This window comes from Marmota marmota, unplaced genomic scaffold (assembly GCF_001458135.2).
Source record: "Marmota marmota marmota unplaced genomic scaffold, marMar, whole genome shotgun sequence".
Lineage (NCBI taxonomy): Eukaryota > Metazoa > Chordata > Mammalia > Rodentia > Sciuridae > Marmota > Marmota marmota.
The window spans coordinates 18,208,736-18,234,028 of NW_026000082.1; the positions used below are offsets into that span (position 1 = coordinate 18,208,736).

Genomic DNA, 25,293 nt, shown 5'->3' on the forward strand with positions numbered 1-25,293 from the left:
GTTTCCAAATAGGAGAAGGAAATATATGCAATATTTGTTTTTCTGAGCCTGGCTTATTTTGCTTTATATGATTTCCTCCAATTCCATCCATTTTACTGAAAATTACCAAATCTTATTCTTCTTTATGGTGGAATAACAATACTCTACTGTGTAGGTATACTGTGTTTTCTTTACCCATTTGTCTGGTGATGGGCACCTAGGTGGATTCCATATCTTAGGAATTGTTTTAGTCAGTTTTTGCATCACTGTGACCAAAAGACCAGACAGAACAGCGTAGAGGAGGAAAACTTCATTTTGGTTCACAGTTTCAGAAGTTCATTTCATCGTCAGCTGACTTCATAGCTCTGGGCCCAAGATGGGGCAGGACGTCATGGCAGAAGGGTATCATGGAGGAAGGCAGTTCAGGACTTGGCAACAAGGAAGCAGAGAGAACTTGTTCCTTTATTCTGTTGAGGCATTAGATTATTCTATATCTAATTTGTTCAGGGCTTTGTCTTGAAAACATGCGGAATCAAATGCTTTTTCTGCATTTATTGAGATGATAATGTGATTTTTTTTCCTTTAATTTATTTGTCAATTTGCATATGTTGAACCACGTTTCCATTTCTGGAATGAAACCAACTTAATTATGGCATAGGATCATTTTGATGTGCTGTTGGATTCAATTTGTTAGTATTTTGTTGAAGATTTTTGCATCTATGTTCATCAGGGATGTTGGTGTATAGTTTTTGTTATTGTTGCTATTGTGACCTTGTTAGATTTTGGTGGTAGGGTAATGTTGGTCTCATAATTCCCTTCCTTTCAATTATATGGACTAGTTTGAGAAGCCTTGGCGATAGTGCTTATTTAAAAGTTGGTACAATTCCGCAGTGAAGCCATCTGTTCCTAGGGTTTTCTTTGTTGGGAGACTTTTCATTACTGATTCAGTCTCATTAGCTGTTATTGGTCTATTGAGTTTTTTCTTTATAGTCTCTTGGTTCAGTTTTGGTAGGGCATATGTACCCAGAAGTTTGTCATTTTCTTATTTGTTAGCATAGTTTAAAATAATCCCTACTGAGCCTTTGAATTTTTGTAATATCAGTTGTAATGTCTCACTTTCATCTCAAATTTTATCAATTTGGGTCTTTGCTCTCTTTCTTTGGTTAGTCAAAGATTAGCTAAAGGTTTGTCGATTTTGTTTATCTTTTCAAGGAACAAACTGTGCTTCATTGATCCTTTGAATTACTCTTTAAATGCTACTTCACTTATTTTTGTTCTGATGTTTACATTCCTTTCCTTTTGCTAATTTGGGGTATGGTCTGATTTTGCTTTTCTAAGATCTTGAGAGGCATCACTAGGTTGGTTACTTGAAATCTTCCTTTTTTTTTAGGTTGAGAGAATATATTTGCAATATCTGAGACTGATTAGAGAACAATGCTGGAACATATGAGCAACTCTTGGGAATCAACAATGAGAAACATGATGGAAAACTTGATACATGATATAAACAGGACATTTCCAAACAAGGAAAATTATGTAGACATAATTTAAAATTATGAAAAATTTAAAATTTGAAAATTATGTAGACACTTCAACTACTAGAAAGTAGAAAAATGTATAGTATATTAAAATACTAAGATATTGGTTTAAAAAAAATAAAAATTTGTGAAATCTTCCTCTTTTTTTAATGCAGACATGTATGGCCACAAGTTTCCCTCTTAGCCCTGCTTTTGCCACATCTCACAGGTTTTGATATGTTGTGTTTCCATTTTCATTTGCTTCAGTGAATTTTAAAATTTTCATTATGAGTTCTTCAATATCTCACTTCCATTCAAAAGTGTGTTTTTCAGTCTTAACTGTTTGTATAATTTCTGTAGTTTCCTCTTCCTACTGATTTGTAGTTTCATTCCATTATGATCAGAAAGGATACAGAATATGATTTCATTCTGAAAAAACTTAAAACTTACTTATTTTGTGGCCTAATATATGATCTGTTTTTGAGACAATTCCACATGATGATGAAAATAATACATATCTGGCAGATGTTTAGAAATATACAGATAAATTTGGGGAACTTTCTATTTTGTTGAGGTCTTTAATCTCCAAGGAGCCTTAGGGTAATAAGAAAATAGAATACACAACTTATGCATTCTGCCCTCTCCAATTGCCACGTGGAAAATCTACAAAAACACCTCAATGACTGACTTAACTTCAGTAGACTTCCTGAAAAAAGGAAAAGATTAATAATTGTCTTCAACTGCTCTGACTGTGCATTCTTACCTTCTCTATAACTCTCTTCCCATCTCCAACTGATGTGTTCCAAAAATCTAAGTAATTCTGAGCAAGGGTCAAAATATTGCTTAACAAGTCAGTGAAAAAAGATTATACACCATCCAGAAAAAAGTGATAACTCTCTATGGAATCTCTATATTTTGGGGGTCACAGTCTGTCAATAGAAGGAACATCCTTTATTTTCTGCCAAAATAAGGATTCTTTAATTGCACCCAAGGCTCTAAAGAATAGTTAAAATAAAAGTTTTAACCTTTAAAGATAAAATAAAGTTTTTAGTATGGTCTCTTTGTTATAGGTGATGGGTGGATACTTTCCCTAAAACAGCTCAGCCTTCCTAAACTTATGAAGACCATGATTCCTGCACTTCTTCCAATGGGATTCAAATGTAGAGCCACCTTCTCTTCCCTGTTTCCCTGTGAGCACACCCTTTTTGATCTGGTAATTCCTCCTCCTCCTTTGTTTGGCAGCCCAATCTCACCTCCTTTCTTATTTTCACAAGTTTGTTGAAATCTCTTTTTGTTGATTTGTTTGTTAAGTGTTTTCCCTCCATTCTTTTCATTTTACAGGATTATTTCTTTTTGCATTTTAGTATATGCATATCAGTAGGATTTTAGGGTAGATCAATGGCCAACACAATCAGTCAGGTGGCCTTCTTGTACTGGGGTTTAGAATTTACCCAGGATTGTGATTTTTCTCTTTTATAGGTAGATTGGTTGGTACATAGCTAAGTACAGAAATAAAAAAGTAGTTAGGGGACTCTGGTAGCATACAGTGAAAAAGGCAATAATAAATCATGAAAGCAAGGTTGTTGAGGAGAAAAAAGCTGAATTCTAGGATGTGGATACCGTCTGGATCAGAAAGAGGTGTTTAGGATGGTGATATAGGTGTTTAGGATGACTTTTAGTTTTCTGACTTAAAATCACACAGGGATGGTGGTTCTATCTATTGATATAGGAATCCAGGAGAACAAACAGGTTTAGGGGCCGAAAGTGGATGATGAATTCTATTTTGGAACTTTTGTTCACCAAAATATGCTCAGAACAAAGGAAAGTACCTGGAGTAGACACTCAGTGGACAATTGCTAGAGAGAGGAATAAAGAGAAGGGTACATATAATAGGTTTCCTGCCAAGAGTCAATGGGTATGTAGCTCAGTGGCAGGCATTTGCTTAGCATGTACAAGGTGCTGGGTTGATCTCCAGTACTGAAAAAAAAATGTGAATTGGGGTATGGTGCAGTATCAGCCAGAGAGTGATGAAAACATGTGGCCAACATTGTGAGTGATGGGATAAAAAGCAGACATCATAAACATGTTCTGTGTTTTCTTTGAGAAATGATCTTAACTTCTAATGAGGAAGAAACAGGATTTCCGGGTAATATAAAGAAAGAGGTGGGTCATGCTTTGATGTCCTATAGTCACATTCAATGGCCCATTAGCAGGGCAGAGAAAATACCTAGAATAATTAAACACTTGTTGAATTATTAATGAGTGAGAACAGCGAAACAGGAAATATTCAGGGGAGTTGAAGGAATTGCTAAGAGCAAAGTTAAAGTGATGGGTCCAGGTATTCAATTTAGAGGGAGAAGAAAGTGGAGTTTTGGAGTGTTTATGAGGAGCGGGCATGGTGTGGGCAGAATGGCTCCCGTGATGCTCCTGGCTCTGAGTGTGAGGGAGGGGAGGAGGCAGGCTGCCTGCTGCTTCGTGTCTGCTCTTCTCTCTGCATGCCATGATACCTCTCTCACCTTTGTAAGGATGCAAATCTCCCGGATGTCCAAGCTCTAATGCTGAAACCATGATGCTTGATTAAGTCCCCTAGCCTCCTTAAAGTTGATTAAGAATTCTACATCTTTTCACCTTGAAAATCCTGTGCCTGTATTCCTGTATTGATGGTCCTGAGAGCTCTCTCTTCTTTCCTTCTGGAACTTCACGGTCCTGGGTTCCACAGATTCTAAGGAAAAATGATGGTTGGAGACACAGTGTGCAAAGAAGTTTCAAGACCTGCAGGTAAAGAAGGTCCATCTGAAAAGTAATGAGTTTGTTGAGTAACCAGGACAAGTTTGCTCCTGGTAGGTAGAGGCAGGCACTGTGTGATACACGGGGTTCTGTAAGGTGCCTGGCTCAGGTGCTCCCTGGGTGAACACAGAAGGGAAGAGAAGTAACCCCCTACCCTGACAGGTGAAGCTGGGGGCCTCTCTAAGGCAGGCTAACTAAATCTTTATGTGTACATTTCCAGCCATCTGTCTCACTTCCTTGTTGCTGTCTCTTCTTCCTGCTTTCTCTCCTTTAAAAGTTCTGCTCAATTATGGCATTTGCAGATAAATGGATGGAGCTGGAAAATAACAATCTAAGCAAAGTAAGCCAAATCCAAAAAACCAAAGGCCAAATGTTTTCTCTGATAAGTGGTTGCTAATCCATAATTGGGGGTGTGTGTGCAAAGAATGAAGGAATTTTGGATTGTGCAGAGGGGAGTGAGGGGAGGGGAGGGGGTGTGGGGATAGGAAGGAGGGTGGAATGAGATGGACATTATTCCTCTATACACATGTAAGATTACAACTGGTGTGACTCTGCACCATGTTCAGCCAGAGGAAGGAGAAGTTGTGCTCCATTTGTGTACAATGTGTCAAAATGCATTGTACTGTCAGGCATAACTAATTAGAACAATTTAAAAAAAGAGAGAGACAAAATTTCCTAAAACAATAACAACAACAAAAAAAGTTCTCAATTTCAGGAAATCCAAATGTGGAAAATTTTAAATAATTAGGTTTCTTCTATCTCAAAGCTGGCTTTGAATAAAGTCTATTTTCCTACCAATTTGACTCTGAATATTTTTGGAGCTGCAAAAGCATTGTAGCTTCCCCTCCCATGGTGGGGCTGCATTAGAACATCTCTTTTGCAGACATAGGGCCTGAGTGAGTCCTGAGACATACTTACTTCAGGGGCTTTCTGATCACAATATCATGCACCTGTGAAATCTGGTTAGATTTGTGGGTTCTAGAATGGGTTTTTCCCATGAAGAACAAATAAGTATTTCTTAATAGTGTAATATACATCCATTTTTTCGACTAAAAGAACTGAAAAAAGTTAGGAAACATTTAAAAATATTCTTAAAGCATCAGTGACTCAACCAGTTGTGAGGAGACTATGGAGAGGATAAGAGTTCACAGAAGTAAGCAGATGCTTTTTGAGCCAGAGTGAAAATCTGGAGCAACAAGTTGAGCTTTTGGGAAAACAGTAAGCAAGGGGACATGAGCCTGTGTAGGAGGCTCACTGCTTGTAAGGACGGTGGCGGACCACACTCACCCCTGGGCTTGGACTGCAAAGAAATGCATCCTGGAAATTAGTATATAGAAGGCAGAATAAATGCAAAGAATAAGAAGAAAAAAGAGTGAAGTTAAGAGTAGCAGCCTAGGAGATAGGAAAAAGCATAAACAACAAGGGCAGCAGTGCTACACTGGGATTCATTGAAAAGATTAGTAGAATTTTTTTTAAGAGAGAGTGAGAGAATTTTAATATTTATTTATTTTTTTTTAGTTTTCGGCAGACAACATCTTTGTTTGTATGGGGTGCTGAGGATCGAACCCCGGCCACACGCATGCCAGGCGAGCACGCTACCGCTTGAGCCACATCCCCAGCCCAGAGATGGATGTGAGGGGAAAGGGGGGGAAACAAGGGAGAGAATTGAACAACAGCAGATGAGGTAGAGAGGGATGATGGGAGGGGAGGGGAGGGGGGATAGTAGGGGAAAGGAAAGGTAGCAGAATACAACAGTCACTAATATGCCATTATGTAAAAATGTGAGAGTGTAACCAATGTGATTCTGCAATTTGGGGTAAAAATGGGAGTTCATAACCCAATTGAGTCAAATGTATGAAAGATGATATATCATGAGCTTCGTAATGTTTTGAACAACCAATAAAAAAAAAAAAAAAGAGAGAATTGATAAGCCTCCGGTGAGAATGTTAAGAAAAGCAAACAAGCATAAATATCCAGAATTAGAAAAAAAGAGTAACTTAGAATTTTGTTTCTGGTAATGATGTACTAAATATGACAACCAAAGAATCTGGAATACATACACATGTGTGCATGCACATGCTTGTATACACACACACACACACACACTGCAATCTACTTGAACACATTAGAGAGCTAATAATACAGTGAAGAGATGTTGGTCTTGGGGGTGGGGAGGGGGATGGAGATTCAGGAATTTGATCCAGGGATTCAGAGATGTTTTTCTGCTGGGGGGCTTGCCAATTCCAGAAGTGCTTTGGGTAGTTTGTGGCTCCAGGGACTAGAATCAGATTCCAAGGCTCTCCAGGGGAAGGTGCCTGTGGAATTCATTTACTTTGAATTGGAAGCTCAAAGTTAACTTCCTACTAAAAAGAGTAAACTGGGGGGGGGGGAGGGGAAGACAGTTACCAGAGCAACAGCTCAGCTTTTAATTATCCAAATTCCCTACATTTGGATTAGGGGATTCTGAATTGGGTGATTATTGGTACCTGGCATAAACAAATGTAAATCTTCTCTGGAAGAAGCTCACATCAGCCCAAGCCTACAAGCAACTGGGCCAAAAATCTGGTGCACAGTACAAAGGAGGCAGGTACAAAATAAGCCCAGATGACATGGTGGGAACCCGCCCCCCTCCCCGCCCCCAGCAGAAACAGTACAGCATAAAATCAGATTCATAAGAGTTCCAGATATTGGGATTATGAGACTTAGTTTTAAAATAATTTTTTCTTACTAAGTACATGGAGATAAAACCCATGATTGAAAATTTCAGAAGGCAATCCCAAGTTATAAAAGATGAAATAAAACTTCTACAACTTAAATTATTGATACCAAAAAAAGAAAATCCTTGTGGGTACATGGACTTCAGATTTCACAAATTGAAGAAAATTAACAGATAGCATGTATATTACATTAAGATATTCTGATTAAGGCACAGAGAGACAAAAGATAGGAAATTCAGGAAAAAGTGTAAGAGACATTGTGATAATGTGGAGAGGTCTAGTACCTGTGCAATTGGAGTCCCAGAATTAGAGAAAAAAAAAACTGAATCAAAGTAATGTCTAAAGAGATAATATTTGAGAAATTTCCCCAAACCAATGAGAGATAAAGCCATAACTTCATTGTATCCTGCAAGCAATAAAATAGAATATATCTACAAATTCTTTGACAGTCTTCTTTTTCAAATATGGGGCTCAATTCCCTAACCCTGTTCAACTTTCCCAGTCTCCCTAGGCTTAGTGACTGTCTTCTAACAAGAATAAAGCAGAAGTGACAGTGTGTGAGACTTCGTAGGTCATAAGAGGCATTTTGGCTTCCTACTTTCTCTTCAGTCTCTCCTGGATCACTTGTTTCCATGGAAGCCAATCAACATGTTGTAAGGATGCTCAAGCAGTTTATGGAGAGACCCAGATGGTAAGGAACTGAGGTCTCCTACCAACAGCTGTGTGAGTGAGACATTTGGAAGTGGGTAAGTTAGCTCTTGATGAAATCCTGACCAGACTTCATGAAGGACTTAGTCAGAAGCACCAAGTTTCTCATGAATTCCTGACCCTCAGAAACTGTGAGAAATAGACAATTGCATTAACGGGCAAATCTTGGGATAGTTTGGTATAGGATGTACATAATTAATGTAATCTGATAAGGAACTTCTATAAAAAAAAACCCAAAGCAACATTATACATGTTTTAATCAGTTTTTGTTCCACTATCACCAGAAGACCTGACAAGAACAATTTTAGAAGAGGAAAGTTTATTTGGTGCTCATGGTTTTAGAGGTCTCAGTCCTACTCTATTGCTCTGGGTCCGAGATGAGCCAGACTATCATGGCAGAAGGGCATGGCTGAGGAAAGCAGCTCAGGACATGACAATCAGGAAGCAGAAAGAGCTCTGCTCATCAGAAACAAAATATAAACCCCAAAGGCACACCCCCAGTTACTTATCTCCTCCAGCCACGCCCTACCTACCCTATAGTTACCACCCAGTTAATCCATACCAGTGGATTAATGTATTGATTAGATTAAGGCTCTCATAACCCAATCATTTCACCTCTAAAGTTTCTTGCATTGTCTCATAATGAGCTTTTTCATTTCTAAACCATAATGATATTTAATGGTGAAATACTGAAAGATTCCCATGAGATCAGGAGTTAGACAAAGATAGCCACTACTCTATCTACTTTCATTTAATATGCTGTATTTCCTAGGAAATACAGAAATGCAAAAAAAAAAAAATCCTCATACAAAAGCTGCATACAAATACATGTGCACAGCATAAGGACTGAAAAGAAAGGAATAAAACATTATTTTGGGATGATGTGGAATAATCAGGTAGAAGATCTAGAGAAATAGATAAGTAGCTTAACCAGATTGTTGGCTATATCATCTACAAACAGAATTAATTGTGTTTTGTACTTCAACACATTCTCAGAAATTAAACAAGCATATAATTTATTTATTTTTCACTAAAAATGTCAAATATCCATGAATAAACCTAACAAAATGCATATGGTTTCTTCATAAAAGCTATCAAATGTAATTGAGACAAACTTAGGAACACCAAAACAGGTGGAGGGATATTCCATCACTATGCATTGCAAGACCCAATTTGGTGAAAATATCAGTTTCTTCTCACATGTCTATAAATTCATGAAACTCCCAATCAAAATAGGAACTACGATACTGTAGAATTTGGAAAAATTGATTCTATTCTTTATAAGAAAGTATTAAGTGAGAATATCAAGAATACTCTTAAAAAGTGATGAGAGAAGATATCTCATCAGCTATCAAGTTTTTATAAATGTATGGTACTCAATTAATGTGGTATTAGCACGAGGCTGTACTAATAAGAATTTAGAATAGAAAGCACAGAATCAGGCCTAATATGTATGGAATCTTGATTCAGAAAAATAGGGCCCTGGGAAGCACTGGGAAATAAATGGCTTATTCAATAAATGGGGCTGGGTTCGTTGATTATCCAGATGAAACAAATATTGAAATGTAATTCCTACCTCACAGTATTTAGACAAATTAGTTCCAGGTGACTTCTAAATCTGTAAGTGAAGGCCAAAAAATAATACAACCACCCCCCGCCAGGGTTTATAAAAGATCAGGAAGTAGAAGGACTTCTCAAATGGGTTTAAAAAAACATTAGCTATAAAAATTTTTATAAATTTGGATATATGAGATTTAAGAACATATGTTAATGAAAGGATGCTGTTTGTACATGACAAGGTATTCCACACAGTGAAAGGAGGTAATTGCAAGATATTACTAACAAATGGGTCAAGGTCAGACTGTATAACAAATGCCTAGACACCCATGTGAAGAGAAAAAACTCAATGGAAAATGGGCAGAGCCTAACAAGGGCATTGCAAAGAGGATTGCCAATCGACCTAACACATGTGAAAACGTTCAACTTCATTAGCCACCAGAGAAATAAAAAAATCTAACCGTAAAGAGATACACTGTCACCAAATTAAGTTAAAAAAGTCAGGAGCACCAAGTGGCAATGGTGGGATTTTTGTGGATCAGTAAGGAACTTTCATACATTATTGGAAAAATTGTAAACATATTATATACTATGTTTGAATATATAATTATGTTATACCCTATCAATCCCACTGTTAAGGGTATGTGTGTTTGTGTACTAAGATACATGTAATGAGGTTGCTTTATAGAAGCATTATTTATACTATCAAAAGCTGAACCAAACCTGGGAATAGCCTAAATGTTCATCAAGACTGGAAGGGATATATGAATTGTGGTGAATACATAATGGAATTCTATATTGCAATGAAAATGACTGAAGAACAGCTACTCTTAAAAAGGGTGTGACATGGATATAAAACAAGCCAAATTAAAATTATGATTTTATTCATGTGTACTTCAAAAGCAAGAAAAACTAAACTCCAGTATTTGAAGTTGCATACTTAAGCATTAAAACTATACTCTAAAACAAAGGAAGGTATCACAGAAGTCAGGAAATCTTGACCTCTTGGAGAACAGGAAGGGTTTTTGGAATTGGAGGAATATATTAATTTAGGTGAAGGTCAACTGGTAACAGAGACCAAAACCCAGAGCTCCGAAAGACATGATTATTCATTTCTCAAGTCATCAATCATCTGGACAGTCCAGGCTGGTGGAGAAGCTATGGTCCATGAAGTTTTCAGGAACCCACCTTTCTTCCATGTCTATCTACCATCCCCTAAAATATCAATCTCACTTCTAAGTCAAGACTGAGGTTTTGCCTTTCCAGCCCTTGGGAAGGTGCTGTTGTTTGGGGTGTTCTCCAGAAGGTGTGTGTTGGAACTTAAATCACTCAAATCACCTGTTAATGATATTTAGAGGTGAGACCTTTTGAGGGTAGTGAGAATTAGATGAGGTTATAAGAGTGGAACCTCTAAGATGCAATTAGTGGCTTTTTCAGAAGAAGAAGAGAAACCCAAGCTATCAAATTTGCTCTATCTACCATGTGATGTCCTGTGCTGCCTTGGGACTCTGCAGAATTGCTTTCAAAAAGGAGTCCCTCATCAGATGCAGCCCCTTGACCTTGGGATTTCCAGCCTCAGGACTGTAAGAAATAAATTTATTTTTTAAATAAATTACTTAGTCTGTGATAGTCAGTTATAGCAATGGAAAACAGACTAAGACAGAAAAGGAGAAAAAAAATTTAGGATGAGCAGCCAAGTTGCACACATCAAATTTATTTATATCCATTGGTCCAAACTTGGTGACACAGTCATGTATAGCAAGAGCATCTGGGAAATATAGTTTAATAGGATAGAGTTGGGAGTTTTCACTGCAATTTCTCTAACTCGGCTCTATCATGTATATTGGGCAAAGGGTGAATATACCTTGCCTTTTGTTCATAGGCCCCTGGAACACAAAGAGTCACATCCAGGCCTGATGAAGAGAAATGTGCATAAGTTAGAGATATTGGTCCTTTAGCTAGCTAGACATTTTGTTAGCATCCTTGAGGAAGGGGTAAATGTCTTATATTTGGGAAGAAAATAAACCCAGATATTTGGTGGCCCAAGGAATGAGCTGGTGCAGAGAGAGGTAATATTGTTGAGGAGGTGGGTGGCCCAGAGGTAGGAAGGTGGTTCTACACGGTCCTGCAGTCATGAGGCTCCTTCTATCTAGTTCTGCATCTTGAACACAAAGCCTCCAGCTAATGGTCTGAGCTAGTGGTTCTACTCCTGTCACCACATCTGCCTTCAGTAAAGTAGGAAGGCAGTAGAGGGGGAAGGGAGACTATGGACCTTTTATTTTTAAGATATTAGCTGGAAGTTGTGCATATCACTTCTGCTTACAGCTCTGCCCCAAATCTAGTTTCAGCAGGCATCTAGTTGAAAAGGAGATTAGACAATACAATCTGTAGCTGGCAGCTTTGCATTCAGCTAGACCTTCTATTTCTGTAGGAGTGAACAAAGCACATGGAAGGAATGTTGCTAAGTCATCTCTGCCACAATCAACTGGCCATTGAAGAAGGGACTGAGATGGGGCTTTTAAAATAGAAATAGAAATAGTATCTGGAACAGGGTTCACCATGTTCACAACATTTAGAGTTCAGTAATCAGTAATCATCCAGATTTCCAACAGACATACACGTTAATTTATAAAGGAAATCTCCATCCAGGTCCATCACAATATGATTACTGCTGTAAGTTCCAGAATGCTTTAAGCACTCATGACGATAGCCACTGTGATCACATAAGCTCCTCTGTTGTCCTTGGCACTTGGCACGGCACTGAAGCACTATGCAGAGATTACCAATTAAACCAGTGAAGTTGGTAGTTGAGGGTCTTTCACAATCATACAAATGGATACAGAGGAGACAAAAAGAAAGTAGAAACTATGTCAGAATTATGTGAACCTGCTAGATATTTTTTTAGGAGGCATTTGGAATCACTATATTTGAGGGCAAAATCCTATCAATACCCTCATACGTCTTTGGCGGTATACGGATTTCATTAAATCCAAGATGGTGGATTTTCCATCTGGCTAAGGGAATTCTTGATCCCATAAGTTGCTCTCTCCTCACACTAAACTTTTGTTCTTATTACAGCCCTCAGGTCTGATATCCTTCACTACAGGATTTCCCTATATTCAAAATGTCAACAAGGCAAAGCACTGATGGATGTCTGGTGATCACGAGTGTTATCGAAAGTGTTTCTATGGTTGGATGTGACAGTCTTGTAACCAAGGCTTCACAAATCTTGGGTTATCTCCCTTTACTGATTCTCTACTTTCAACCAATTAACAAATTCTATCTACTCTACCAAACACCATCAAAATCCTTCTCACATCCATTTACCTTCAACTTCACTGCCACCATCCTTGTCAGGCAGCATCATCTCTTACCTGTACGATCATAATACCTTTTTGACCGGCCCTTTTCTTTCTGTTTCCACTCTTGCTCCTCCATATAACAAATGCACACTTTTCTAACTCCAAGTCCTACCTATGGTGCAAAACTTTTAAAGGGCTTCCCTAACCCTTAAAAATAAGTCTAGGGCTGGGGATGTGGCTCAAGCGGTAGCGCGCTCGCCTGGCATGCGTGCGGCCCGGGTTCGATCCTCAGCACCACATACCAACAAAGATGTTGTGTCTGCCGAAAACTAATAAATAAATATTAAAAAAAAATAAGTCTAGATTTCTGATTAGGCTTCAATGAGTGATGGATCTGGAAATTATTAAGAAATTCCCCATTCAGGCTTCACAGGAATGGCTAGCACCAGAAAAATATGTGGAATATTTTTGTAATATTAAAAATGAAGGCTTTCTTATTCAAGAATCAAAACTCAGAAAACATAAGGAAAAACTTGTATATGTCTTGGGTCATGAAAATGAAAATGTTTTGCATGGTAAAAGACATTATAAATGCAATTTAAAAGAAATTAAAAGAATACAAAAAGTTATAATCAAGGATTATTATCCACAATATATAAAGAACATATATGAGTAAATAAGAGAAATACAACATCATAGGAAAACAAACATAGATTATGTACAGGCAAATCACAGAGAACAAATCAAAGATGAATGGCCAATAGGCACATAAATGGCCAATAGGCACATTTTAAAAATTATAATAACTTATATATCTACTGAGGAAAATAGTTAAATAAGTAATAGAATATTCATATTACAGAAAACCATAAGTCCTTGGAATAAGATGGACTTTTATTAAGTGAGAAAAGCAAGAACAATATTGATATGAACCCATTGGTAAGAATACATTCCTATGTGTATATATGTGAAATATATAGGAAAAAATATGAAAGAATACACACCAAATTATTCTTTTTTTAAAGGTGATAGGATTGATCAGGGCATTCAGTATGGGCTAGGTAAAATGAAATTTTTAATTTATTCTACATGCTTTTCTAATGTTGAATTTCTTTTACAGCAAATATTTATATATCCACCTATCAAGTAATTCTAAAAACTTTTAAAAAAAACAACAGAATATGTTTGGAAGTCACTTAGCAAAGTGCTTGGTATATAGTGTTAATGATAGTTGGAACCACACAAACAAACAGTGTTAGGAGTTACCTGGAAATGTCCTTAGGGAATGTGCAGCTCTACAGATATCCCTTAATCCATCTATCTCCCACCCTCTTACCGCGTGTTGATTCCTCTCTATTTGCTTGAACCATTAGCTGTAAATGTAACTTAAAAACAAAGTATATTTAGTCATTGTACTTGTGGATCTAGCACTTGGGGAATTTCTTCAGGTGCAAATGAATTCCATGCTTGGGTTTGAGGATAATGTGGTTTGAGAAGACAGGAGGCCTGGTGAGGTCTGGAGTCACTTTGAAGTGGAGCAGAATCAAGGCAATGGCCACCTTTAACTCCAGCATGGCAAACTGCTCCCCAATGCAGTTCCTGAAGACACAGGGGAAGAGAAAGTGATGCTTGGAGCAATAATATTCCACCTGACTCTAATAATTAATTTCTAGAATCACAAGTCTAAAGTTTATAGTAAAGTAACTTTTTCACATTAAATGCCACTGAAACTTTTGGACTCTAGCCTTATGTTGTTCCCTGTAAGAAGATGAATGGGAGGCTCCAACATGATGTCCTCCCTACATAAGACGGCAGTTGGAATTACCTACAGAATTGTTTCTTCTGCATTGATGATGGACTCTTTGGAGTCCATGAGCAATAGTTTACATTGTATGATCTCTTTCTGAGGCATGTGAAGATAATCGTGTTATCCTTTGTGAAACTAACTGATCTTTTCAGAGGTTTTTTGTAAAAACCAATATCTGCCTCATGAGACAATGAGGTTCCATGGAAGAATTTATAGCGCTGAGGGTCTAAAGGAAGTGACTCCTAACTGAACATTTTTGTATATTTTCAGCAACTTCATATTATCCTCACCTTGGTCCAGATGAGAATGGTAAGAAGGCATAAGGGTGTCTCTGATCAGAATTCTCCTTTGTAAATCTCAATGGGTCAAAGATCTGCAATAAGAAGACAACCCCACAACCATCCCCCAAACAATATTAACATATTTCTTAAAGTTACTACATACTGCTCAACAGAAACAATGGAAACCACATACGCAATTTAAAATGCCTTGGTAGGCACCTTTTAAAAAGATGAAATTACTCTTTATAGTAGAATTTATTTAACCCCCAAATTCTATTGTTCCAAAATATAATTAGTATAAATAATTATTAAGGAAATACTTCACATTGTTGTGGTACTACGTCTTTAAAGTACATATCTCAATCCTGATTAGCCACATTCAAGTGTGCAGTAGCTCAGTGTAGGCTAGGAGTTGCTTCACTCACAATGCACCTCTAGACCTGCAGACTTTGGCTACCAATTGACTTGTCTGCTAGTCAGAGTAAAGGGGAAGCAAAAATATGACAAGTGGCATTATTTTTACTTTGGAAGTGAGAGTGCCACATAAATCCATAGTTATTAATTACCAGGACAGGTAGACTAGGTTAGAGCTGAAACCCTACTGGCATATGTAAAGACAGCACTGGTACTTGAGTACTTGAGTTTCAAAAATATTGAATTAAGGAACTCAATGCTGCAACACATCTCCTCTTTGCCTGTCTAGATCCTCTCTCTCTCTATTTCCCAGACTATTCTCGGCCCCAGGAAGCTGTCACACGTGGTTTTCCATTGGGTTTGGACAATAATAGACACTGATAAGGGCTCTGGAGAGTGGGAGGATAGAGTTCCCTGTATTTACTCCCTGGCTCCTCTCTGCCTGCTGCCTCCGCTTGGCTGTATCTCTACCACAGCTCCTATCTGATGGCCTTTCCCCTTGAAGTTCATTCTCTCCAGGTTCTGTAACCCTCCCTCCTGGGTATCATTAGGCCTAGAAGAGATAAACACTTCTGGCAGATGTCTGTTCTAATTTGCTTTTCCTAAACCCTGCCCACATCCTCATAATAGTTCCTTACAACACATTCAAATCACCCAACTTGAGTTTGTCATTGATTTTCTGCTAGGATCTCTATTGTTCCATCCTGCAAAAGAGAGACTGAGTTTCCTAAATAACTCTATTGTCAGGCCTCAGTCTTGGAGATATCTAAGTAAATGCTGGGTAGAGCTTTACAGGGAAATGGCTGAAATAGAAACTGCGGCAACTTAGAGGAGATTGTGGGACATTATGTCAATCTGTTCATTCAAAGCAAAGGTAAAGCAGGAGTGGGGAAAGAGGGTAAGTTCCCATTAGTGGTCAAGTTCTATTCATTTTGGAGTTTTATGTCTATTTTTTGATTGCTTTCAGCTATTTGCTTAAACTGTAGAGCCACGTTCATGCTCAGCTGCCCCAAATAAATTGGGTAGCGTTTGTACTCTGAAGTGTGTCTGTTGGAAGAGAATCATACCTTTGGACTTTTCCAGACAGCAGGGTTGTGATGAAGACCCCAAATACTGAGAACCACGGTGATTCCTGAGGCAGGAGGGAAATTAAGAAGAATACAGGAGAAAGAATAAATTGGACTACTGCTATACTGTTCCTCTGAAAGGCTTATTCTGGAAGGAGAGCTAGCTCCTGGCAGAGCTGTGTGGCAGAGCTGATGCCACCAGAGAGGGATACAGGGAAAGAGGAGACTTAGATTTATACCCTAGTTTTCAGAGCAATGATTTACTTAATTCATGATTTTATTCTAGGGAGCTCTTGGTGTCATATCGAAATGCTAAACTATGCTTATGTTTTTTCCACATTTGGAAATTAAATGTCTGTAAATGGAATATAAAGCACCCACTAGCAACAACTTGGGCATGTTAAGAACAGAACTATAATTGTATCATGCAGATCCAGTGGCCAATTTTTGTTGATGCAGTTCAGACATGGAAAATGGGGAATTTTGGCAAATATTCATATAGTTTGGGGATAAAAAAGACAAAGGAGAGAGAATTTGAGATTTATTTTGTTACTAGAAATAATTCTGGTAAATTAATTCTGGATCTATCAACCAAGTTACAGGAAGGTTGTAGGTGTTTTCCACAAGCAATCCCGTTGACTAGCTTCCTAAGGCAGTTAGTGGGGCACTAAAGCAGACAGTGAGAGTGTCTTGTGTGATCCCACTGCATCTTACATGCCCAGCCCAGAAACCTAAGCTTGGAGTATGGGGCGTCTGCATGAATTTTAGCTTTGCTTATATCAATTAACCTCATCTGTACATTGGGGTTCTCCCAGGTTATTGATGACATCAAAAGTATTTAAAAAATTTTTTTAAACTGTAAAACACTGTAGAAGTCAAATTCCAAGGGGTGAAAATGAGAAAATGTTTGAAGGCCCTATGTATATTAAATGTTTCAAACTTAGGGTGATATTATGATGATGAGGCAAAAAAATAAATCCCTCTGGGCCTCTCAGAATAAGATAATGATGCTCATCTCCCATGAAGTCTCATCTGGGTCTCAAAATCAGCCTAACAAATATTATCTTAGAAAAATACCTTACAATGGGAGAAAGCCTGGGCTGGATTCTAGAAATGTAGGTTATGAGCTTAGCTTTGCAGTAACTGGCTACGTGCCTTGGGAAAGTCACTGAAACTGAAATCTGATCAAGGAATTATCCTCTGAGCTATTGATAGATGCCTAACCATAAGCCAGAGGCCCTGTGGGTAGAAACCCACCAATCATTGTCATTGTGGTCCCCAAGATCCCATGGTCTCTAGGAACTGCTTAGGAAAAGAATACAAAGACCTGCAGGCAAGGAGCGTCCATCTGAGAAGGTAAGGGGCTTGCTGAGTTCTCTGGAAATGGACGTGACTGGAGGAATCAATCGGAACATCTCCTTGATGCACATTGTGGTGTATGACATCTCACCCAGCTGGTCCCTGTGAGGACGAGGGAGGGAGGGAAGGGTCTCAGACTTCATATCTGATTGTAAATAATGATAGTTTCCTACCTTTTGTTTGTTCCTAATAAACACTACTCTCAGGTTAAAGCTATTTTGTCATGGGTTTATGTATAAGATCGTTAAAATGGGACTTTCCACCTCAGGATCAGGTGAGGTCCCAGAGGTAGAGGAAAAAAAAAGAGGGGCCACATACCCTCATTATATAATGAGGCGTTCATCTAACAGCAAAAGGCTTGCCAAGGAGATTTTTGAAAACCAATTTTGCAACCCTTAGCTCATCATATTGGCCATTTGGTAATGTGAAATTCTAGTTTTAGTTTTGAACATTTTCCTTATGCTTAGGATAAAAAAAAAAGAGTAATTCTTCTTACCCTGGCAAGACTGTATAAGGAATAACTAAGGATTGAGGAGAAAAGGCTAGAGAAGTTTAAGAGAGAAAAAAACATCCTTTAAAGAGATTTGTTGGAATACTGGAGTGCCATGGAGAATGGAAGTGGGTGCTGGCCCATCTCCAATACACAAAGGGAAGCTTTACTAGGGCAACTCAGATGGTCTGATGAGTGCTCCCTGGAGTTTGGGGAGCACAGGACTGATACGAGAGGCTCAGAATGGACAGAGAGGCAGGGGAGAGCAGCTGCACAGTAGAAATGTGCCAATGTGTCCTATGACCAACAAACCGACCAGAGGGAGGGAGGGAGAGCTCCAGATTCAGCTGGAGAAAGGCTCTGCCCAGGACCAGAATTCCCTGGGAATCATGGAGTTTCCAAGAGACCCACAGATGCGAGAGAAAGGGAAGCATTAAATATCCACCAACCCCCCTGAACAGGATCACAGTAGTTACAGACCTTTTCCCCTTCTTTTCTCCCCAGCCCCAATCATTCCTGGAAGAGTCAGAAAGAGCAGCTTCCAGGTAGGGGAGGAGCTGATCAGTAAGGACAAGACAGCAAAAAAGTCCTCACTCTCTATTGGCTTCCAGGCCCAAAGAAGTGCCAAACTGGGATGGAGGGAGATGCTCCAAGGGGATGAGTATTTGAAGGTCTCACTATTATATGGGGCTGGACAGTTTAATCATGGACATGAGACTACTCTTGTGATTTAAATGGATGAGACCTCTATGAGATCTCAGGATTCTGTTCTGGAGATGAAAGAACTTGCTCCATAGAGCAAGTTTGAAGTGTCAGCAGAAGAATAAAGTTGTATTTTTAATTTGCATTCTAGTTAATCAGTTTGGTTCAAAAGTAATAACTGCGTATATTTAGTCTAGTCACTTTTTTGTATTTGTATTTTCTTTTCTTTTTTTAAGTATATTTTTAGTTGTCAATGGATCTTTATTTTATTTATTTATATATACGGTGCTTAAAATCAAACCCCGTGCCTCACACATGCTAAGCAAGCACTCTGCTACTGAGCTACAACCCCAGCCCATATTTTCTTTTCTTATTACTTACTGTGAATGCAGAATTTGTCCATTTGGTAATATGAAATTTTAGTTTTGAACTCTTTCCTTAAGCTAAAGATAAAAAAAAATAATTCTTACACTGGCATTTTGTATAATTAAGAATAAAAAATTTGCCCACCTCAATCATGGTGCAAAAAAAAAAAAACTAGGAAAGAATTTTAATCCAACATAGAAATGGTCTGACAAGGAGCCAAATGGAAAAACTTGGACAACTATCCAGCTTTCCCATAAACTGCTTTTTGCAGAATGATTGCAGCACCTGTCTAGAGGAATTGTAAATTCTCAGAATACCACATCCCAATGTCATTACTATAAATACATGTGACAGTAAAAAAAGACATTTTGTTCTTTGTAATATTTTTGCCCTTTGTCTCATTAAAATAAACGACAATTAACAGATCATCTAGACTTTGTTTTCTCAGCCAGCAGAGAGTTACTTACTCTTTTCCCATTTAGGCCAAACAAGAATGAGAAAGGGTGATATTTTAGTTGTGTAGGTATTTACCCTAGTGAAGGTTAAAATATCTAAGGCATGTTGGAAAGTGATATTCACTGTTAACACATCAATGAATAAATAAAGAATGATCACTCAGCAGGATAAGAGAATAGGAAGTTCCCACAGCCATTCACAGGCAAAAGTGCTTTGTGAAAAGCACTACCTTATCTGATGACCACCATAAAGTTTACTTATCAAAACAGCATGGCACATTATCAAAAACCAACAGAACATGTTAAAGAGCCCAGAAATATATCCACATATTTATGGACAACTATTCTTCAGCAAAGATGCCAGGAACACACGGTGGAGAAATGGCAGAAATGGATTGAGAAAACCAGATGTGCACATGCAGAAGAATAAAATTAGAACTTTATCTCACCCCATATAAAAAAATCAACTCAAAATGGATTAAAGACTTAAATTTAAAACTTGAAACTATAAGACTACTAAAAAACAAAAGGGAGAAGCTTCTTGACATGTCTTGACAACATTTTTTTTTTTACATATGGTTTTCTAAACACAGACAACAAAAGCAAAATCAGACAAATGAGTTTGCATCAACCAAAAAGCTTATGCATAACAATCAACAAGGTGAAGAGACAGCCTAAAAAATGGGAGACAAGATTTACAAACCATATATATGATAAAGGAATAATATCCAAAATATATAATAACTGACACAATTCAGTATCAAGAAAACAAATAATCCAATTAAAAAATGGGCAAAGAACCTGAATACACTATTTCTCAAAGACATACAAATGGCCACAGGCATACAAAAAACATGTTCAACATCACTAATCATCAGAGAAATGCAAATTAAAACCACAATGAGATATCACCTAACCATGTTAGAATGGCTATCATAAAATAAAAAAGAAAGATAAACATTGGTGGGGATGTGGAGAAAAGGGAACATTTGTACACTATCAGTGGCAATGAAAATTAATGCAGTCCTATAGGAAGAAGTACGAAAGTCCCATTAAAGATTGCAAATAGAATGACCATATTATCCAAAAATATCATTTCCAGACATATATCAAAAGGAAGCAAAATCAGTATGTCAAAGAGACATTTGCATTCCCATCTTCATTGCAGCATTATTCACAATAACCCAGATATGGAATCAACCTAAGTGTCCATCATCAGATGAATGGATAAAGAATATGTGGCAAACATACACAATAGGAAACCATCTAACTCTTAAAAAGAAAGAAATCTTGGGCTGGGGTTGTAGCTCAGTGGTAGAGTGCTTGCCTTGCATGTGGAAGGCACTGGGTTCAATCCTTAGCACCACATGAAAATTAAGTAAAGGTATTGTGTCATCTACAACTAAAAGTATATTAAAAAAAGAAGGAAATCTTATCATTTGCAAAAACATGGAAAAACTTGGAGGACATTATACTAAGTGAAATAAAACAGGCACAGAAAGACAAAGACCATATGATCTCAATCACGTGAGGAATCTGAAGAAGTTGAATTCCTAGAAGCAGAGAGTAGAATGGTGCTTCAGGGGTCTAAGGACAAGGAGATACTAGTCAAAGGATACAAAACTTTGGTTAGATAGGAGAAATAAATTCAGGAGATACATTGCACATCATGCAATTCTATGGTAGCATTGCAAGTACAACATACAATTTGTGGTATACTTGAAAACTGCTAACAGGTTTGAAATGTCTCATCACCAAAAATAAGTATGTAAGTTAATAGATATGCCCACTGATTGATTTAGTTATCCCACAAGTTATACAAGTATCAAAACATCACGTGCATATTTGTCAGTTAAAAATAAAAATGAGCTGGATGGGGTAGTGCATGTCTGTAATCCCGGTAGCTTGGGAGGCTGAGCCAGGAGGATGGTGAGTTCAAAGCCAGCTTCAGCAAAAGTGAGGCACTAAGCAACTCAGTGAGACCTTGTCTCTCTCTCTCTTTTTTTTTTTTCCAGTGGACACAACATCGTTGTTTTTTGTTTTTTTTTTTGTATGTAGTGCTGAGGATCGAACCTGGGCGGCACGCATGCCAGGCGAGCGCGCTACCGCTTGAGCCACATCCCCAGCCCAAGACCCTGTCTCTTAATAAGACACAAACAATAAGGCTGGGGATGTGCTCAGAGGTTGAGTGCCCATGAGTTCAATCCCTAGTACCACCCCCCACCCCACCCCATCCCACCCCTGGCAAAAAATAAAAATGACTGTCCAATTTTGTATTTTATGCTATATAAATTAAGCCTTTAATTTGTGTTAAGAAATCATTATAATTCCTTATAAAATGATAGCTCTACTATACCTTTATAACTTCAAATTTTGCTTTACGAATATTTCAATTGAGCTAATCCTCTCATATGAAATACGATGTTTGTTTTCCTAGTCATGTGGCTCAGTGACCCTTAGAATTTCTATCTTTCTGCTCCTTTTTACCAGGCAGGATGAAGGGTGTGATTTATGTCAGAAACATGTTGTTTCTTTCCAAACAGCATATTTGAGGAGCAAATCCATAAACTGGATTTTATTAATAACAAGATATGCTTAAACCTAGCAAAGTAGAGTTGAAGTTTTCCATGTGGTTAACTTCTACTAATTCTAAGGAAATCACTTTGAGCCCCCATGCCAGGCTAGGTGCCTGTCTTCTAAGTCTCTCTGGTGGCTAGCACATATCTCTATCATTGTCCTTATCACGCTATATTTCAATTTGTTCTATGGAGCTCTGTGTCCGAATTAGACTGTGAGCTCACTGAGGGCAGAACCCACATTAAATCTTCCTACTGAATACCATGTTCAAAGTCCAAAGTCACCTCGAGGAATGAAATTGATGACAAGGGGATGGTTTAGAGTGTCCACAATGAGCCTTAAATGATGCAGCTGTTCATTCAGTTCTCTCAGGAGTCCCACTTGGGCCCAACCATTCAAACTCTAAATGCTAGCCTCCGGTCAGGTCCTCATTTCCAATGTGCCAGAGATTGGGTGAAAGAAAGAAATGGGTCATTTTATACACCACTGAGTAGAAAAGCAATGACAATTTCTGGATGAATGAATTTTTGCAAAAGACAAGGCACTAATTTGGGGCTTTCTTGAGAAAGAATAGAGAAATAGCCTACCTCTTCTGCTTCCACATACACATATCACGAGTCACTGTCATTATTAAGGAACCAGGGCAAAAAATACAGCAGAATCCCAGGGGGAGAATTAGAATGAAATGATTAGGGAGGTAGATCTTACCAGGTGATGGAAGATCCGTCCCCTAGGATGCTCCTGATCTCTTCCCGGCATCTCTCCTGATGCTCAGGGTTCAGAGCCAGGCAGTAGAGGAGCCAGGAGAGGCTCACAGCCGAGGTGTCATGCCCAGCCAACATGAACGTGTTCACCTCGGACCGCAGGTCAGCATTGGAGAAGCTGTCTTCATTTTCAGCCTAGAATGTACAGTAGAGATGTTTTAATGAAATGCGAGTTTACAGATCTTTGGAGACCCAATTAAAATTAATGGCTCCAGGGGAAGACTTAGAGATTTAAAAAAAAGTTTCAATTTTTATTCAGTTCAACAAATATATTCTATGAGTGACACCTCACTCAGAGCATAAAGGAGAACCAACATTAGACAGGAAAAGCAGACTGCAAAGTGCTTTCCACTCATCAGGCCCAAGGAATTCTCTTCAGACTCCCAGATCTATCCAGATTTTCCAGTGCCAACTCCTTCTCTTTTTACATGCTTACTCATGTGACCCATTTTCCTTTGATTCCCTAAATTCTATGTATCTGTATAATCCCCAATCCTGTCAAATACATAATTTAGTCTTCAATGACTATGTCTAGTGACAGGTGCAGAATTCTATCCTTACCCCAACCTTCATGGAGCCAACCTCTCAATTCAAAGTACTGTTAAATTTATTGGATCAGCTTTGCTTTTTTCTCCACCGCATCCCCTCTTATCCACCTACACACATAGTTAACTGGATGATTAATTAGGCTAAGATATTTGGAAGATTTACCTGGGCAGAAAGGATAATATCCAGGAAATCCTGGTACTTTTTCTTTTGAGTGTTATCCTGCTTCATTCCAGCCTTGAGGGGTTTTTTTCTGTCCTGGATTACCTTTTCTGGGTAGAATAATATCTCTCCATTACCAAAGTGGCAGCAAAGTCAATCAAAGTCAAGTAAATTATAAAGTAAGTCAGGGCCCATGAATAACTTCAGATTTTGCTGGCTTTTCAGAGACCAGACTGGGTACATTACATTTAAGTTGATTTAATTTTCACAGATGACTTATTTTTCCATCAAATGGACAACTTTTGATCAAAGTTCCAAAATAAAATACAACAAACCAAAGATATAGTTTATATAAGTAGGCAAGCAATATAATTAAGATAATTTCAAATTTAGATTCAAATGATGAATCATTCTTTTTTTCCTCTGAAATATCATCTTCATGAAAATTATCAGGTGAAATAGAAGATAGGCAAAACAATGGAAAAATGACCAAGAATAAACAAATAACCCCCCACCTCCAACACATGCTTGTTTGAAGGGACCAAAAGGAAAACCCCAAAAACATATGGAACAGAGCTATAGTTAAAAACCATAATCCAAGAAAAATTTCTAGAAGTAAAAAATTGAAATCTATATATTAAAGGACCTAGTCTCTGCCTGGAAAAATTAGAACAGAATGACCAATTGTGACATATACCTAGTAAAAATATTTGACATTAAAGACAGAGGAAAAAAAATCCTCAGAGACTTCTGACAAAAAGATTAAATGAGTTTTAGGGAAGAGAAAATTGGGCTAGCTCAAACTTGAGACAAACAGTAAAGAAATCAAGACAAAAGTAGAACATTTCCAAGAAACTCAAGGAAATGAAGTATGAGATAAATATTTTATATGTAGACAAACTGTCCTTCCAGTATCAAGGCTATAGAAAAAAACTTGTTTTAAACATGGAAGAACTCAGGGAATGTTGTGCTCATGAACCCATTCTGAGGAATCTGCAGAGATGACTACTTCATTAAAAGTGCAGTTGGTTGCTCAACTATGTCTATATACTAGAAGTCACTGAAGTGTACACTTGCAAAAGGTTAAGATGGCAAATGCTAAATTATATACATTTTACCACAATACAAAAACTGGCAAGCTAGACCTCTTAGAACAGTAAAAGGTTAAATAAAGAAAAGTAGGAGACTAAGGATTCTACAAAGGAAATAAATACTATGGTAGCCTCAGAACAAAAACATAAACATCTTTATACTCCATGTATGTATAATATGTCAAAATACACTCTTCTGTCATGGGTATCTAAAAAGAACAAATAAAAAAATTAAAAAATATAAACAACTTAAATATCAAAGGCAGTATATTTAAAAAGACCAAAGATTACATGCTGTATAAAGAAACTATATAGTGGATTCAATAATGTCTCCCCAAAATTCATATCTACTAAGAGCTGTGAAGGAGGCCTTATTTCAAAAATATAGTCTTTGTGGAAGCAATCAAGTTATGATAAAGTTGTATTGGATTAGAGTAGGACCTACCTCACTGACTTGTATTCTTAAAAGAAGAGAGGAATTTGGAAGCAGAGAGAAATCAACGATTTGAAGACAGGCAGAAATAATAGTGACGCATTTGCAAGCTGAGGAATGCCAAGGATCATTAGCAGACACTAGGAGGCAGAAAGAGAAGGCAAGAGCCTTCTCTAGAGCCTTCCCAAGGAAACATGGCCCTGCCAATACTT

At 37.9% G+C, this 25,293-nt stretch overlaps 1 protein-coding gene across 2 annotated transcripts in view; it reads right to left on the bottom strand.

Annotated features, from left to right (window-relative positions):
- Positions 1–13,440: 13,440 nt before the first annotated feature.
- The window catches only part of LOC107141791 (cytochrome P450 4X1), a 28,297-nt gene continuing 16,444 nt past the window's right edge, over positions 13,441–25,293 (bottom strand). For both annotated transcript variants that reach the window (XM_048815434.1, XM_015485030.2), the window contains exons 7-12: positions 23,561–23,667; positions 22,794–22,984; positions 17,464–17,597; positions 16,137–16,201; positions 14,665–14,747; positions 13,441–14,166 (exon numbers count right to left, since the gene is read on the bottom strand). In XM_048815434.1, coding sequence (XP_048671391.1) covers positions 13,992–14,166; positions 14,665–14,747; positions 16,137–16,201; positions 17,464–17,597; positions 22,794–22,984; positions 23,561–23,667 — 755 coding nt within the window. In that variant the 3' untranslated portion in view covers positions 13,441–13,991. The remainder of the gene's footprint in view (positions 14,167–14,664; positions 14,748–16,136; positions 16,202–17,463; positions 17,598–22,793; positions 22,985–23,560; positions 23,668–25,293) is intronic.